We start from the raw sequence: 16,867 nt of genomic DNA on the forward strand, positions 1-16,867 counted from the left end.
GTGGTTAATGTGTTATTTTCTCTAGTTTCCAAATAAACAATGAGTTCTGGAGATTTTATTTCCCATGGAAATAACATTGTTAAATAATTATGAAGACCGTTTGAGGATTTTAATTCTATCTGGGAGTTCATGTTAGTCCTCTGCCCTATGCTCAATTGTTCTGGATTGCTGAACGTTGATGAAAAAACCAGACAACTGAAGTATCATGTTTATTCAAGATGCAGAAAAAGAGAAGTACTCTGATCTCAACATTGTTTTCTTTCAGCCTTCATGCTACGCCATGTAGGACTAGCCTGTGAATAAGGAACACAAAGTGCTGGAAGAGAAGTGGAAGCATGCCCAGATGTGAACAGCAAGATAGTTCTGATGAAAAATGAAATATGTGCTTCAGACAATTGACTCCATAAAGAGTGAAAGTATTCTGAACTCTGTGGCCTCATGCCATTTCTTATTTTTGTCCCGCATCAAAAGAAAGTGCGACTGGAACACTGTATTAATTTGCCACCCGTTAACATATCGCACTGACGAACACTACAGAAGTTCCATCTAGGCTTTGGATACTCATCTATTTTGCAGATGTATTTTGTCCAGATTCAAAACATGAGCATGTATGCCTGCATCTACAGGCCTGTATACACACACAAATGAGTTCACACTAAAAATACCTATCCTGGGTTTCATGTAATTATTTTCATGTAATTTTAATACATTAGACTTTAAGTGGAATATTTTTTAACAAACCAAGCAACGTTGATCCTTTCTACTTGGGACAACCTAAGAATAATAAAATTTGCCATCAATCAAAAGAACTGACATCCTCGCACAGTGCCTTTATTCAGTACTTGAAGCACAGAAACATTGCAGTAAACCACCCTGCAAAGTTCCTTCAGTTTCAATTTGCAGTTGTGGCTGAGGTACTGAAGCCCTAATTTTCTAAATATCCTGTTTTGTTCTCATACAAGTGTTACTTCTGATAAAATCACAAGACAGGTCTTCAGTGTAAATTAAGTACTGTGAAGGTATACATTAATTCAGATATCCACCATCAAATAAAGAAGGGTTCTTCAGGATTTTAAAGAAGCTATAGCAAAACCTTATGGCATGACCACAAAGATGCTCCCCAAAGAAACAAATAAAAAATTTTTTCACTTGTCAAACTATGATTTTTCTACTTAGAATCACAGAAAAATTTATGTTGGAAAGGACCTGTGGAAGTCATCTGGTCCAACTACTTGCTCCCAGCAGGACTAATTTTGTCATTAGATCAGGTTGCTCATGGCCGTGTCCAGTCAAGCTTTGAACATCTGTCTCCAGGATGGAGATCCTACCCCTCTAAGCAACCAGTTTTACTTCACTCACTCATATGCAGCTATGATAGAGTTCATAGATGATCTATGAACACCAAGCTAAACAAAGTTGTACTGAGGGCCACTGTATTTACAGACTATAAAATCACTAGACAGTTTTAATGATCCCCTGGTGGTAATGTTTTAGACAAAGCATTTTTAAGAACAATTTTCTTCCCAGATTATTTAGCTCCACACTGCTTCCAAAAGGGACTCCACCAGTCTCGTCCCTTTTTCCTTCCATCTCTCCTGTTCCACTTGTCTGAGTACACCCTTGAATTCCTGCAAGACTTGTTCAATGGCTTTTGGAAGTTTTGCTTGAGTCACTTCCAGATCTACTGGTTCTGTCCGCATCTCAAAATAAAAATGTTATGCTTTCCTACTGCTAGTGCCATGCAAATGTCTGCTGCTGGTAAATGAACCTGCTATTCTACATTTCAGAAACCTAGAAGACTTGATGGGGGATCACAGCTGTACTTTGCTCCTAAGTAACAGCCACTGCCTTCAAAGTTTGTAAACTCAGGATAAATCTGTAAGACAACGGGATGCTGAACACAGAATGAGAGAGCATCAAGTCATAGCAGCAGAATTCTCAACAGTGCAAGCAGCAGCCTTCACACAACTCTGGCTGCTATACCACTGTACATTACGCAGCAGCAATGGAGCAGGTTTAAGCAAGTTTCTGGGGAACTCCTTCTGTTCAGAATGAGGAGCATGGTAACACATGCAAAAGTATTCGTTGGAATATTTTTTAAATGACTGATCAAGACTGGGACAAAAAAGATTCAATCTGGTTATCGTATCAGGTTAGATGATGCAGGTCATTAAAGCAGACAAACCATTTGGGTCCATGTGGTAAGGAAGTGAAAGCCAGTGGACAGATGAACACGAGGCAAAAGCAAGAAGCTGGGAAAATTATCTTTGTGGCATCATTTTTGTGGATGTCCATTGAGCAATATGGCATTAGTCAAGATCACAGAAAAGACAGATCCTAGATAATAGTTTAACATGTGTGAAAGGAGAACACACAGGAAGTAATGGCAATATTAGACATAGCTTGAAGGCGTGTGTCTAGGATTTCTTAAGCCAAGGAATCAATTTTGCTATTATTTTGAAAACTCAGAATTCTTAAGCCATTCCAGCCTGCTTCATACATTACAAACTTTTTCAGCAAGAACTGCATTCTGGGATCAAACTTGTAAATACATGGATTATAAAGAGGTGGTACTTTCTATAAAACTTTAATGCAAATTGGATGACAACTCTTGATGATTAAAGGGAAGGGAAGGAAATACTGGTTTAAGAGAAATTCAGTTACACGTTATTATGTTAAAACTAACAATTTTGGCTGCAGCTAAATAAAATAATTTATTAAGACATAGTACAAGCTTTTTAAAAAAAAAGCTTTAAAACAAAAGCTTTTTTAAAAAAGAGCAGTACTCTGCTTGACAAAAATCTCCTTTTTTTCTGATTAAAAAGAACCAATAACGGTTCTTAATAAACCTCTTAAAAGGGTTGCAAATTACCTGTCTGGATAGGATAGATAAATGAATTAGACCTTAACAGTAAAACTGGTTCTATTTGATTCATTAGTCAAGGTCAGTGAAAACCCAGCAAATAAATCACCTGTGAAATATAAGTTTTTGAAGTTATATTAATGTTACTATTTTGACAAAGGAAGAGACACTTCAATGATTCTTTTATATGTGGTTTCATTCATCAGTGAAAAGAAATTGCTTAACAAGTAAAATAATGAAAACAATGTTGTTTTCCTAAGGCATAGAGATGCATATATATTTGTATGTATATAGGATACATAGTAAGTATTTATAATGCTGGGCATTAGTGAAATTCCTTACTCAAAAGTCAAAGTGGAAGGAATATTAGTTGTAAATATTAGCAACGTTTATCTCCAATCCTGTTATAACATCATATTTTACAATTGTATTTCTATTTTTTTTAAACTAAAATGTATCAGCTCTGACCAAAATAATCTAAACTGGCATTTTTCCCCCAATTTACTTTGTGCAATGGATGTTCAGAATACTCATACTGATTTACTTCTAAAAATTATCTTTTATAAATGAATACTTTATGCTGTCCAATGCCTCTGTACCTTTGCAGCCTCTAACGATACCTCAGGAAAGACAGTATTTGCTTTTTGATAGTTCAGAAAATTTCAGAATTTCACTTGGAGCCTATGACTCCATTAATTTAGCTGAACTGAGGAAATTGTATCCTGTCTTTTCTGTTTTTCCTCTGCGAACACAAAAAAAAGAAAGATCTCTACCTATAAAAAGCCCACATTTTCATAACCGCCATAGACCTATACAAGCTATATGTAATCACATATGCCTTAAGGCTTTTAGTGTGCTAATGCGGACGAAAAATATGTACAAGCATCACTTCCAAGAGCTTAACAAGCTCTGCAAAGATAATGAAAACCTCTTTTTTATGAAACCAGATTTCAACCAGGTATACTGTGATGTCTCTAGTCCTTCCATAACTGCAAGTGGTTACTGGTTCTCTTATAAAGCTGGAACTTGTTTTTGTATTTATTGCACTGAGACCATGAGATTTTGTATGTCTAGAAGAGCTACCTGTGATACATATTTAAATGCAGCATATCCTGGAATATGGATTAATACACTTTATCTAGAAAAAATCCTTTATTTAAGCAAACAAGTTGACTTTAAAAATGGAAAAGTTCTAAACTGTGCTTTTTGATAAAACTGCAAATTTCTCCAGATCTGCTGGTATAATTCAGCACAAAAGCCTGACCTAGAGGACAAAACACATTATAAATTAATTTACCAGAGAGATGATTCCTTCATTTTTTATCTCACCTCTAATTCTGTCAGACTTTTCTTAAAAAAGTGAAAAGGTCAAACATCTGATAATTTAACTTATGACATGTTCTCCTTCGTCACATCATGTCAGACTGAGCGACGATTTACTTAATGTACAGTACTATTAATGTAATTAGTATATTATGTCCCCTGGATCAAATTTTGTCCTCATTTCTACCAACGAATCTAGACAGACTTACTGTTATATTAAGGGCAGAATTTGGAACAGTTAGCTATCTCTCCTTTTACAAGTATTTAAGAAGAGAAAGGCATTTTAAAACTGTGCATCATCTGAAATTTTTGAAAGATACGTTTAAATATACTGCCCTTACCAATTCTTCTCATTTTGCATGTATGCACCAAAATCAGATGCTTAGTTATGTACAATCTAGACACATACTTAAGAGAGATGACGTTGTTTCTGAGTTTGCCTGTTAGAGGAATCATAGTTAAAATACAGTTGGGCAGGCATGTGTGCCTTTCTTCAGGATTGAAGCCCCCAACTCTTTAGCTGCAGATCTTTGTCATGGGATTGCAATTCCATGGATGTATCCTTTAAGAGTCATCCTACACGGGACTCTGAATAACAGGCAATCTGAACACTCGTCTTATTTTCTACGTATGATGTCCCCTTACAGAGTAGTTATAATATATTCCTCAGAACTTTGAATACTTAACTCCTCCAAGGGTGTGAAGACAGAAACAGTTCCCAGCTCAATCCCACATATACCCAGTGAGTAAAAGCCCTTGAGGAAACTAGCAAAGCCTCTCAACTCAGTATAGCCTCATCTGATTTTTAATCCAAATGTATTTCTCTTGAATAAGCTAAACAAGGAAAGAAATGGATTTACAACTTAGAGTCTATCACAAACTACGTTTTGAAATACAAATCAAGAGTCTTAAGGGCTCTAAACCAGTTTCATAATGATGAGGGGTCACATAAACACACATGCACCAAATGGCAAATAATAATTCTTACAGATTTATGTTTACTCATGAAAATGAGATTAATGAAAAAAACGTATTAACTAAAAAGAATGCCACAGATATTAAAAAGTATAGTTTTCTTTGTAAAAACATACTACGAGGAAAAAGACTTCAGGCAATAACATGCAGTGGACTAATTAGAAAAAGAAAGTAGGCCATCTCACAAAAATCATACTGTTTAATCAGGCCATGAAAGCAATGTAAAGGGAGTAGCAGAACACTGCAAGCTGTCGAGTCAGATCTTTTAATTTCAGTAAGAGGCACACAGATCAAAGTATTAGATTCTACCATAGTATCACACTGATGGCATACATACGAAGAAAGTAGGGCATTTACACACACTTTCTCACTTTGGTGCTAAGATTTTAATACTGTTTCACAATTTAAAGGTTAAGTGCAAAAAAGTATCTCTTGGCTGATTACCAAAGTATCCAAGTTAAATTACTGTCTTCCCTACTGAGCTTGTCACACCCCAGTGAAGAACAAAAATATTTTTGGAGGGTAATTTTCTTAATTCAAGGTGTCAACTAACACATTTAAAACCTTTCCCATATTTCTGCTACACCCACATTCAGACAAACTATGCTTTGCTTTATGTGGAATAAATAAACCCATTCTTCTCCCATGCATTCTGTGAGTGCAATGTTCAGAGATACAGGGGAGGGAAAAGGAAGGGAAGAAAGCAGTGCTCTGGTATACCAACAAAATCTAGACAGGCAGGCTACAGCTTGCTGAAAGCCAAAACTAAGCTGCCCAGATGGGTGCTTAGCTCTAGGACAGCCGGGATCCATCCCAGAGCTAGAGTAATACAGGCCTAAGGCTGCTGGAAAGTGCTACTAGGGTATGTATGTATGACTTGAAAACAAAAACTGGTTTAAATTAAAGTTATGAACATATTTTAAACTGAAAGACAAAAAGGTTCAGAAGTTTTCCACTGTTGTTAATAAGAAACATAAATAGTTTAGCAGCGAGGTTGAAGAACCATCTGTAAGACAATGAGGAGTTTTACAGCTTTTGCCTCCACAAAGTGTTTTGAAAGTGAAAACTTGAAAAATCAAAACAGCTTTATGAGTAAAGTGATCTTTTTCATAATAGTTGAAAAATAGTTATAGGAAAGCTATCACAACTTTAGGTGTCACTTCAGTCACTGGAGAGCCCAAAACATAAAGGAAATCTTCAGTCAGATATTCTATTCAGTGCACAACTCGTGAACCTTTTTAGTTTATGAGAACACAGAGCAAGATTGTATTCTCCAAATGATTCAGCCTAGGAAGATATTGCTCTGTCTTCTACAGTAGGGATGCTCTGAGTCATGATCTGGACACTGAAGTTATCTGACAAACCAGAGCAAGGGTCTGAGCAAGACACCTAACTAGAAGAGGATACTCTTAATAGGGAACCAGAGTCTGGTAAACCTCTCCCTATGAGACAGTTCCTACGAGAACTTCTCCCTGTGAGAAAGACAGTATGAAAACACAGTGATAAATAGCTAACATCAGGAAGTTTGGAAGTTTATTTTGGATAGTTAGAATAGCATTTGAAAAATATCATAAATAATTTTTCTTTATGTGATTTCCAATATATTTTGTTTTGACTTGTATAATTAAAATGCTTAATACTTCTGTGTTGACTTTGTGGCTACCAAAGAATAACGCGAGCAGAAAAAGATAGAACCAGACATTTCTGGCTTGGCCTGAAATGAGCCAAGTCTGACTGAGTTCTCTTTTTATCTACATGTGTCTAGCTTCCAAAATTACATGAGATGAAGTTGGTGCAGATTACATCATCATTTTTGTAAAGTCAGCTTTGGATGGTATAGTTGATTATGTAACTCACATAACGATATTTTTCTTTTATGGAAAGACTATAAATATAAAAACTTTCAGAGCTCTCAGACTTTAATTAAAAATGAATCCTGAAGAAAGTTCAGCATACCAACATGAATGTCCAGGGACACCTGTTTTACCTTGTCCTGTCAACCATTCCCTTAAACAGTGAAATCAACATGTATACAGCCATTCAAATGTTTTCTTTTTTTCACCTAACTTTTGTAAATATATATTAAAAGACTTGCATAGGACAGTGCCAGTGAGTAACTCATAGAAGTTTGATGAATAACTTAAAACAGTCCACAGGAAAGACAAAAAGGTCTAAACATTAAATAACCCCCCTACACTGTAAAACTGCATTCAAAATACTGGATACTAGTGTGCTTTGCCCCTCAGCTCATCCACTTTCTTACTTCTGTTATTTTTTGAAACAAAAATACAATATACATCCTATGCCTTAAGTCAAAGGAATGAAGTTTACCACTTTAGGGTCTGTTCTAGCAAAGAATCTATATAAATTTTGTCTTCATTTCCCACCATCTATTTTTGTGGCTCTGCTACATAACACTAACTGCACAAATAGCTACACTGATAACATTTCTCTATATTCAACTGTATTCCCCTTCAACACAAACCAGATAGGTTTCTTTGAATCCTCCATGGAGCGGATCAGCTTTGCCATATTTAAAGACTGATCCCCTCCCCCCCTCTTGATCCCTGTAGTGCTTCTCACTCCATTGGATGCAGTTGTGTATGACTGCTGGTAGATGCATTTGGAAAAACACCTGGGACTGGACAAGTGAAGTTATTTTTTCTTTAAAACTGGTGCTTTTTGCTGATGCTTGCTTACCTCGTTGTCTGACTCCACAAGCACTTGGTCATATTCACTAAGAGCTACTAGGAACATGATAGATGTGACATTTTCAAAGCAATGTATCCATTTTCTTCTTTCTGATCGTTGGCCTCCTACATCCACCATTCTGCAAAATGAACATTCACATCAACTCCATGAATACCTTAACAGATAAACACACAAGCACACACACAATGACAAAATTCAAGAATTTAGTTGAAAACACAGTTTGGTTTGTTTTTCTTAATGATTTTTTCCATTGATATTTAATGGAATCTGTTGTAACTAGACAGTTAATCATATTTGCTTTTAAGACTGATGTGTTTTCTGTATTTGCATTATTGTGGGTCTCAAAACCCTCAGATTTCTGAGATACAAAGGTCTTGAGCCATGATTCGACAATGTATGTCTGTGTATTCAGCAGAAACAGATGTGAACGGAATAGACTTCATGGTCTACCTTTTCCCCCCTGAATTACCAGAGTCAAAATTCTCAACTTGTTAAAGCTGCCCCATTTTAGGAGGACAAATAGAATACAATAGGTACCTACTAAAATTTTTAATAGCCAAAATTAAAACTTGGATTTGCTCAGAGTGTATTCCCACTTCATCCTGTGTCTCAGTGTAACTACATACAGGTGCCTAACTTGCAACTGCAATTGCATAGTTATTTTTTAAACAACTGTACTTGCACTCAAGTAGGGTGACTTCTCTCTAAAGGAGAGTAATTTCTCTCTAAAAATCAACGACACAAGTGGTAATTTTGTATTCCATAATTTACATGAATTACAAGGACACGTGACTGTATTTTCAGATTATTATTCATAGTGAAACTTTGATGTATATTATTGGAAAGACGAATTGCAGGTTTTCTATTAGTAATAACTACCTTCAGAAAAAAGACAAACCTAATTGTCTTTCATCCTTTTGACATCTTTAACGTCAGCTCCTTATATGTGGACAATTACATGAAAACACAATGACCAAGCTCAAATATTAAAAACATAGAATAATTGCTTTTTATGCACTTTTAACCAACATCCTATACATGGTATTACTAATGTAAAAGGAAACAAAAGAAACAAAGCAAGTGGGTGTTAAAACTTTTTTTCTACCTGAAAATGACACTTTGTAAGTCGAATGGATATTCAATGATCCCTGTTGTTGGGACTCGAACTCTGAGCACATCTTGCTGAGTTGGCAGATAGGTGGAATCTGCTATGCGGTCCAAGTCGTTAAGATAGCTACAGACAGGGAGAAACAACAGGAATGCAAGACAGTGACACCATCATCCCACTAAGGAAAAGAGAAAGGAAGACTTGGGAATGGAAACGGGCTGTGGGGTAGGAAGAAGTACAACAGAAAAAAGAGCATTATCAGCATAAAAGAGGGGACAAAGTATAAAAATGTGCTCCATCCTCCCTTCCTATACACTTTCATAGCTTCATGTAAATTCTACAGAAGGGTAGCATAATTATTCTGGTTTTTTTCATATACGTTTGCTTGGCTTTCACATGTAAATTCACCAAAGATTCAAAGTTTTCAATTACATAATTCTAGGCAATTTAGAGACAAATAGTATTATAAAATGTGTGAGAAATATAAAATTGCACAGTTTTATTTGAATATGTAACATATTTCTTGATATTCATTCTGCAGTGTCTACACAGATACATGGATAGACAAACATGAATCTCCCAAGGAACAGTGAACTGGTATAGAATAGGTCACTATCAGTTATAAAATGATAGGAGGATAAATGGTACTGTTTGGAGATTAAAAAAAAAAAAAATTAAAAAAGGAAAAACCCACCCACTGACAAATTAAAAAAACCTCCGGATCTTGTTATCAAAAAGCAGCACTGATTATTTAGTGGGATCTCTGGCACCTGAAAGTCCTGCATTCACACTGAAACTTCTGATTAAGTTCATAAGCCTGCTGTACATGAAATACACCCCAGTCGGTTAGCAAATAACCTGAAATTGCTATAAAATTGCTTGTAAAGGTTCATTAACTACAACACAAAACGCTTCTGCTATTGCTTAATGGTGGGTTTCAACCATAAAGCACCAGTGTACTGGAGGTTTTAAGTAATTCTCATAAAAGAGATGCTTCAAAAAAGAAGTGTACCAATGTGTGTGTGATAGCCTGTTCGGGTCCAGGAGCTGGACATCACATGAAATCAGTGCACCAGGCAGCTTGGGCTTTCCCCATGGTAGATGTCTGGGAGAAAGACTACTGCAGGAAATTAAGTTCTTGGGCATTTGGTTACTTCCCAGCACATGAATGACCTACAGTTAGCCACTGAGAAGATAAGTTAACCTACAGATGCCATCGTTCATTCTAGGGGGGGAGAGCAATGGTCTTGTAATTTATCGAATGATGATGAAGTATAACTAAGCTCTGAACATGTTCTTTTCCTTGTAGTTATTAGTGAAGGTGCTCTTTTAAAATAAACCCAGAAAAGAATTAGACTTCTTCTAGAGGCTCTGAATGATTTCTTAATGAAATAGTGAGAGCAAGTTATCCTGAACAATGACAGAAACAAAGCAGTTTGATTTCTACCTTACAGCAAAAATACAGAAGAGTTAATTTGTTAAGTCTGGGAGGGAGCCAAAAACATTATCAAATCTCTCTCACTATGATTTTATTCATCAAAGATTAATCCAATAGTAAACACTGAATGTGAGAAAGTTACACACAGTTAGAAAGATGTATTGAACCATGTATCTCAGATAATTCAGAAGCTACTACTCTGAAAATATTTTCTAGGAACACTGATTAGTTTCTGCCAATAAGAAAAAGGCTTGAGAGTCTGAGCACTTCATCTGCCCTCAAGTGTTCTACACAAAAAGCAAAATGGACAAAAACACCATAAACTTGTTGGTGGGGAAAAAAAAAAGTGTAACTGAACAAAATCCATAACCACCACAATAAGAAACTGACAGAGACCCTGAACTAGCTTCTTTTTCTCTCTCACCCCCCAAAAAATTGGTTTTCATTTTGTTTTGTGACTGTGTTTTGGAAGGGTACAAAGAAGCATTGTGGGTCACTACATGCTACAGTGGTATTCATGAGAGCAGGAGAATTTTAACTGAATAAATTGGTAGTGGCTCGTTTACACAATCGCCTTGTTGCAATTCCTTTGGCAAGCTTCAGCTGTGGTCTCCAACGTGAGCCTGGTTACCGCACCTCTGCACCATCAGCAGAGTGGACATGTTACTAAGGTACGCTGTAATGCACAGCTGGCTGATTTTACAAAGTCAATAATGCAAAGGGATATTATTAAATAGTTAAATTAAATCATTACTGGAAACCATTAGACGGGCAGATGAGTATTTTTTTTGTCCTAACACAAATCACTGATGTCATTAAGTTCCAGAAGCACTAACTTATCCTTAAAAAATACCTGATCTTTTCCTCATCCTCATTCAGTTCTGCTCAAGTTCTGCTCATTCAATTACTGAACAACAACCTTCTCACTCATTTCACTCATAGCACCTTACAGAGCCTATACAGTCCAGAGAAGAATCCTTATGCATCCTTATGGAGTCCTCTTTCTTTCCCTAGACTTTTTCACTTAACAGATCAAAGGATGTTGGGCTCTCTAAGAAGTGTCCTAAATTACACGTTCAAACCAAGAATCAAGGCAGCAGTGTCAAAACCAGTAAGAGTACCTCACAGAAAAAAAAAAATCCGATAGCCTGCACAAAATCCTTTAAAAAGAAAATCTTTGTGATACTGACAAATCATAACTAGCATCTACGTCCAAAGGCAATTTAGAATCATAGAATCATAGAATCATTGAGGTTGGAAAAGACCTCTAAGATCATCGAGTCCAACCGTCAACCCAACACCACCATGCCCACTAAACCATGTCCCTAAGTGCCTCATCTACACGTCTTTTAAAAACCTCCAGGGATGGGGACTCCACCACTTCCCTGGGCAGCCTCTTCCAATGTTTCACCACTCTTTCAGTAAAGAAATTTTTCCTTACATCCAATCTAAACCTCCCCTGCCGCAACTTGAGGCCATTTCTTCTCGTCCTATCGCTTGTTACTTCGGAGAAAAGACCAACACCCACCTCGCTACAACTTCCTTTCAGGTAGTTGTAGAGAGCGATGAGGTCTCCCCTCAGCCTCCTTTTCTCCAGGCTGAACAGTCCCAGTTCCCTCAGCCGCTCCTCATAAGACTTGTTTTAGAATACATCCTGCATTTTTTGTTTTCGAATAATGACATTTAGCCCCTACCACTTTTCCTTCTAACTTAAAACTTATTACTGTATCCGTTTATTTAAATGAAAATGTGCCAGTTCTTTGTTGCACAACTTTACTTTTTAATCTTTTATTATTGCTATTTTCATGCTGTGAGCATACAGCAAATAGTCAATGAAATCCTTTTTAAGTAGAAAAAAAATCTTTTTCTTTTAAGTTTTGATTTGTTGTTGTTTGTTGTTTTTTTTTAACAGAGATTTCTGCTGAAGAATTACTTGTGCTGGAATTCAGATTTTAATAAAGTCTGTGCATTGTTGCTCTGAAGCAAAGGAGTAGATATTTTCTGCTACTGACTTTAACAGTTCTGCAGATCAGTTACACTTCCTGTTACCATAAGAGGATATGTAACTTCACATTCTGTGATCAACTTCAAGGGGATTAAACATGTTTCTGAAAATCAGACCAAAAGCTTTGCCTGCAGCAGCAACACAAAGTTCCCTTCAAGATACTCTAAAATCACTAAAAACTCCTTAAGTCTCTCTTAAAATTCATGTAACCTCTAAAACAAAGCAACACATTTAATTAAAAAAAATCTATTATCTTTGGGTAAGAACATGTATCCTTGGGATTGATATCAGGGTCTTTCTTTTCCACTGTAGCCACTGCTTTATATCACATCTGAAGATTTCTGATATATTGCAGAAATGAATTGTCTCTCTTCAGTCAGGTGCAATCTTCCTAAAATGCCAGTGGGAGCAAATCAACACACTTACGCTCAATACGTTATCATGACTTTTGAATTAATTGCATAACACTATACTGCTATGTCCACAGTACCACACAGACAAAACCCAAGACATTTTCTCTTCTCAAAGCACAAGAATAGATTTTTACATTGCATTAGGAGGAGTGGGGTGAGAGTTTGATTTTTCTGAATAACTGATTTGGGTTGACTCACTATTTCAAAATGCTGAGAGGGAATATGTAAATGAAGACAGGTGACTGTTTACATAAAAAGAAAAGACAACTGGAATACCATTAATATTTAGAGACATATTACCAGCACACACAATTTTCATATATTACTATTATAGCTGCTCCTGTAACACTGACAATTTAGAATTTCATTTATTTGGTTTATGATAGTATAATTCTCTTCACAATAAAGGCTTATAGTTTCAAACCATACCAAAAGGGTTGGAAATCTAACTTTTTTTTCTCCCACATGAAAGCTGGGTTTTAAAGAAATTCTCTGATCACCGGGGAATGCAGCACTGCATGCATAGGCTTTAAGCATCCTACAGCTTATTAAACTAACAATTTATTTATTTTTAAATTAATTTAGCAAGCAGCAACTTTAAATAAAAACAGTGCTCGCTAATGCCAATTCTTTTCCACCTTCAACTGTGCTGGCTCAAGCCCCACTCTAGCTGCACCTCTGCCCATTCCCAGCTGCCAGCTCTTTCACTTGTGCAATGGCTTGATAACACATTTCTGTCAAAATGATTTGGAATAGTGAAGAAATACCATTGAAATTGTTCAAATTAAGCTAGTTTATTTGATGGATACAGCCTGGGGTGTGGGAAGTCCGTAAGGTCCAGCAGGAAAGCAGGGTGGAGTTACTTCCTCCACTGGCTTATCTGCAACCAGAAGAGGACTTATGAAGCCAGGGCTATGTGAAATGTCTCAAGTCTCTGAATTCGTATGGGTGAGGAGTGAAAGAAATTGAAGATTTTTATTGACTTTTTTGTGTATCTGCTTATTAAAAAACCGATTCACCATGGCTTTGAAGCACTTATCTAATGCAGCCCGAAACAAAGTACTGACAAATATATTGCTCACTTGGGCAAACAAATCTTGTGCACATACCAAAAATTTAAACTCGTAAGGGATATGCACAGGGTATTTTAGGATAAGTGCCTAACTCAAAATGTATGCACAAATACTGCAATCAGCCTTTGCAATGCAACTAACTCCTCAGCATATACTAGAAATGGCTACAGATGCCCTCTTGCAAACAAACCACAAGACTTGTCATAAACATGAACTTCCACAAAAAGAGTGTTGCCAACAGTTGCCCAAACCAGATGTTTCCTCAGTTCATGAACTTCAAAATTTAAAATCATAATAACAATATGGATATTGGAAGTACCCTGGCAGCTGTCCTGAGGGCTAGTCCAAAAGCGGGTAACCACCAGCATTACCACAGGGAATTCAGTTATACAGGTAGCAGCGACTGTGCAAGCCATTTAGGTCTCAACTATACGGCACTCTGACTTTATTTTTACCACCTGCTAAGAAATATCTTGCTTTGATGAGACACACTGTAGCTATATGGCCTCTCACCCAAACAGTACCTACTCAGCTAGGCATTCTACACAGGAATAAAAAAGGGAAAATTGCATAAAATTACTTTAAAAAAAAAAAAAGCCAAACCACATAGGTCTGAGTAAATTTATAGTACAGACTGATTTTAAGAAGTTAATTATACCTGTAATTAGTTTTGTAAAAATGGATTTTAGTGGCTGCTGAGGTAATTTTCCAGGGGGTTGCTATAGCGACAGGCAGAAGGTGCATTACTGAGGCGATGCGTGTGTAATGAGCTGCTGGCAGTGGCCCTCCCTTGACGTCAGGAGAAACTGCCACTGTCTCGCAGCACGCTTGTAATCTGCATGCTGACCAGAAGTGGAGAAGCCTTTTGTTTCCCAGTCAGCGCTGAGAGAGAAGTACTTATTTTTAATGCACTTTACATCACCTGTGACAAGGTCCAAGCCTGCAACCAGCTTCAGGGAAGCTGCCAGGCTATGGAGGTGCTAACAACGCCCTTGAAAGAGAGCACATTTCAAAGGTACTGTTTGTCCACATTTCAAAATAAACAGCAGGAGCGGGATCATGGGAGTAGACTGACTGGCTCGGTACTTTCCTACGTGCCTTCCCCATATAGAAATCAGGCAAAGAAGCGAGACTCCTGACCTTAATAAACAGACCAGCGTTGTTTTAACCAATAACCTTCTTCAAGAAGTTAAATATAACCCCCGTGACCATGAACAGGTACCTCATCATTCAGTCTTAATTCATTTCCCAGAGCTACATCACCTAATGAAGACAGACCATCAAAACTTATTTGAATTTACTTTCAGTTAATGAGGTCTTGAAGCACCTTCAACATGAAGAAACATGGGGCAGGCACTTCAAACAAACACCCTCCTCCCGCCATGAGCTACTATTTTCCAGCATCTTTGAGATCAGGTTTTTGTTGCAAGTAATCAGGGGATAAAGTAGCATTTTCTCAGGAATAATTCCATAATATGAATTTCTGTAACTTTAAACTAAGTTTAGTGTATAGCCTAATTAATCAAGAGAAGACATTAAGGCATGGGCAGAGAAAGGTAGAAAAGCTACAGCCCTTATCCATCTATAACACTCGCTTCCCTTTCCGAGGTTAAAAATGAGATTGGTCTATTCATCAGTATTGCCTAATAACTCTTTCCAAACTCAGCAGGCAAAACTGATGTAGCAAGATGCTGAGTAAGTATTCACTAGCACACTAATAAACCCTGTGCTTAGAAGGAGTCTGCCTGCGAGACCTTGTGAGCACAGAAGTCCCTGGGGAGCACGGTGCCTCTGAAACGCACTGCTGAGGAGAAGGGATCTGCCTGGCACCACACCAGAAACACTCCAAGAGAAATCTCTGAAACAAAACCAAACATGTCGAGATAGAGGTAATTATTGGCACTGATAAAAGGGTCAGTCTAAAACCAGTAAAGAAGACTTGTTACCACCCAGCCAGCAAACAATGTGACCGTTTCTTAATCTATATGGGGAGAATGAGAGTACAGGGGAAGAGGGAAGGGACAAACCCCAAGAAACTCGACAAAGTTTGTTGTTTAACAGGAAGTTTGCTGGGTGATTTCAGTGTAACCACAGCTATAAAAGCAAGGCTTACCAGCAGTATTTCATATGCAAATGCTTTCACTGTGTTCAACCACATGTAAGACAGATACCGCACGGCTGACTTTTTCCAGGTATGACAGTAACCATAAACAATTACGTCTTTTTGACCCTAAAGCTCTCAGTTGTAACACAAAAAAAATGTATTTTCCTCAAAGTTAGGATAGTTCATAGGTACGACCCTCTACAAAATGCTCTCTTTCATACACTTACAGTGGCGGTGCAAGTGAAAATAAAACCCTAACCAAAGTCTGTGACTAAGGCTAATTAGGCAAACTAATAAGATTTGATATATCTCTATCCTTTGGAGCCTAGCTATTCTGGAATTAGGTGGGGCTACCCTCCATACTGTTGTTGGGGTTTGGTGTGGTTTTTGGGGATTGGAGTTTTTTTATTTGTTTGTTTGTTTTGCAAAACTCTGAACTGGCTGATGAAACTACCACAAACTAGCACTAATTTTGACGATGTGCTGGAAAACAAGCTTTGAAAGGGAAAAGGCTTCTTCTGCATTTTTGAAAACGCATACACTTGCTTGTCTTTCAACTCCACATATGCAAAATGTTAAAGTTAATTTTTCCTACCTCACAGAGCTGCCAGAATAACTGACACAAGTGTCCTCTTTGCTAACATGCAGCAGCACAGTAAATGGAATCAATTTTCAGTGTACAAACACGAGCCGTGAACAAAGTTAAGTGTAAACAAGTATTGGCCATGTTTTCAGAATTTCTGTAGAATTTTGCGTTTCTGAGCCTCTACACCACTGGTGAAAACTTGAGGCATGTTTACCAGTTTCCAGAACTATCTAATCTTAATTGAAAGTAAACACAGTAAACCTAAGA

The 16,867-nt window shown here is 37.2% G+C and overlaps 1 protein-coding gene across 1 annotated transcript in view; it reads right to left on the minus strand.

The window, feature by feature from the left end:
• The window catches only part of LOC143173128 (guanine nucleotide-binding protein G(q) subunit alpha), a 144,628-nt gene that overhangs the window by 20,927 nt on the left and 106,834 nt on the right, over window positions 1–16,867 (minus strand). The window contains exons 5-6 of the mRNA XM_076363203.1: window positions 8,979–9,107; window positions 7,862–7,991 (exon numbers count right to left, since the gene is read on the minus strand). Of these exons, the coding sequence (XP_076219318.1) occupies window positions 7,862–7,991; window positions 8,979–9,107 (259 nt within the window). The remainder of the gene's footprint in view (window positions 1–7,861; window positions 7,992–8,978; window positions 9,108–16,867) is intronic.

This window comes from Aptenodytes patagonicus, chromosome Z (genome assembly GCF_965638725.1).
Source record: "Aptenodytes patagonicus chromosome Z, bAptPat1.pri.cur, whole genome shotgun sequence".
Classification (NCBI taxonomy): Eukaryota; Metazoa; Chordata; class Aves; order Sphenisciformes; family Spheniscidae; genus Aptenodytes; species Aptenodytes patagonicus.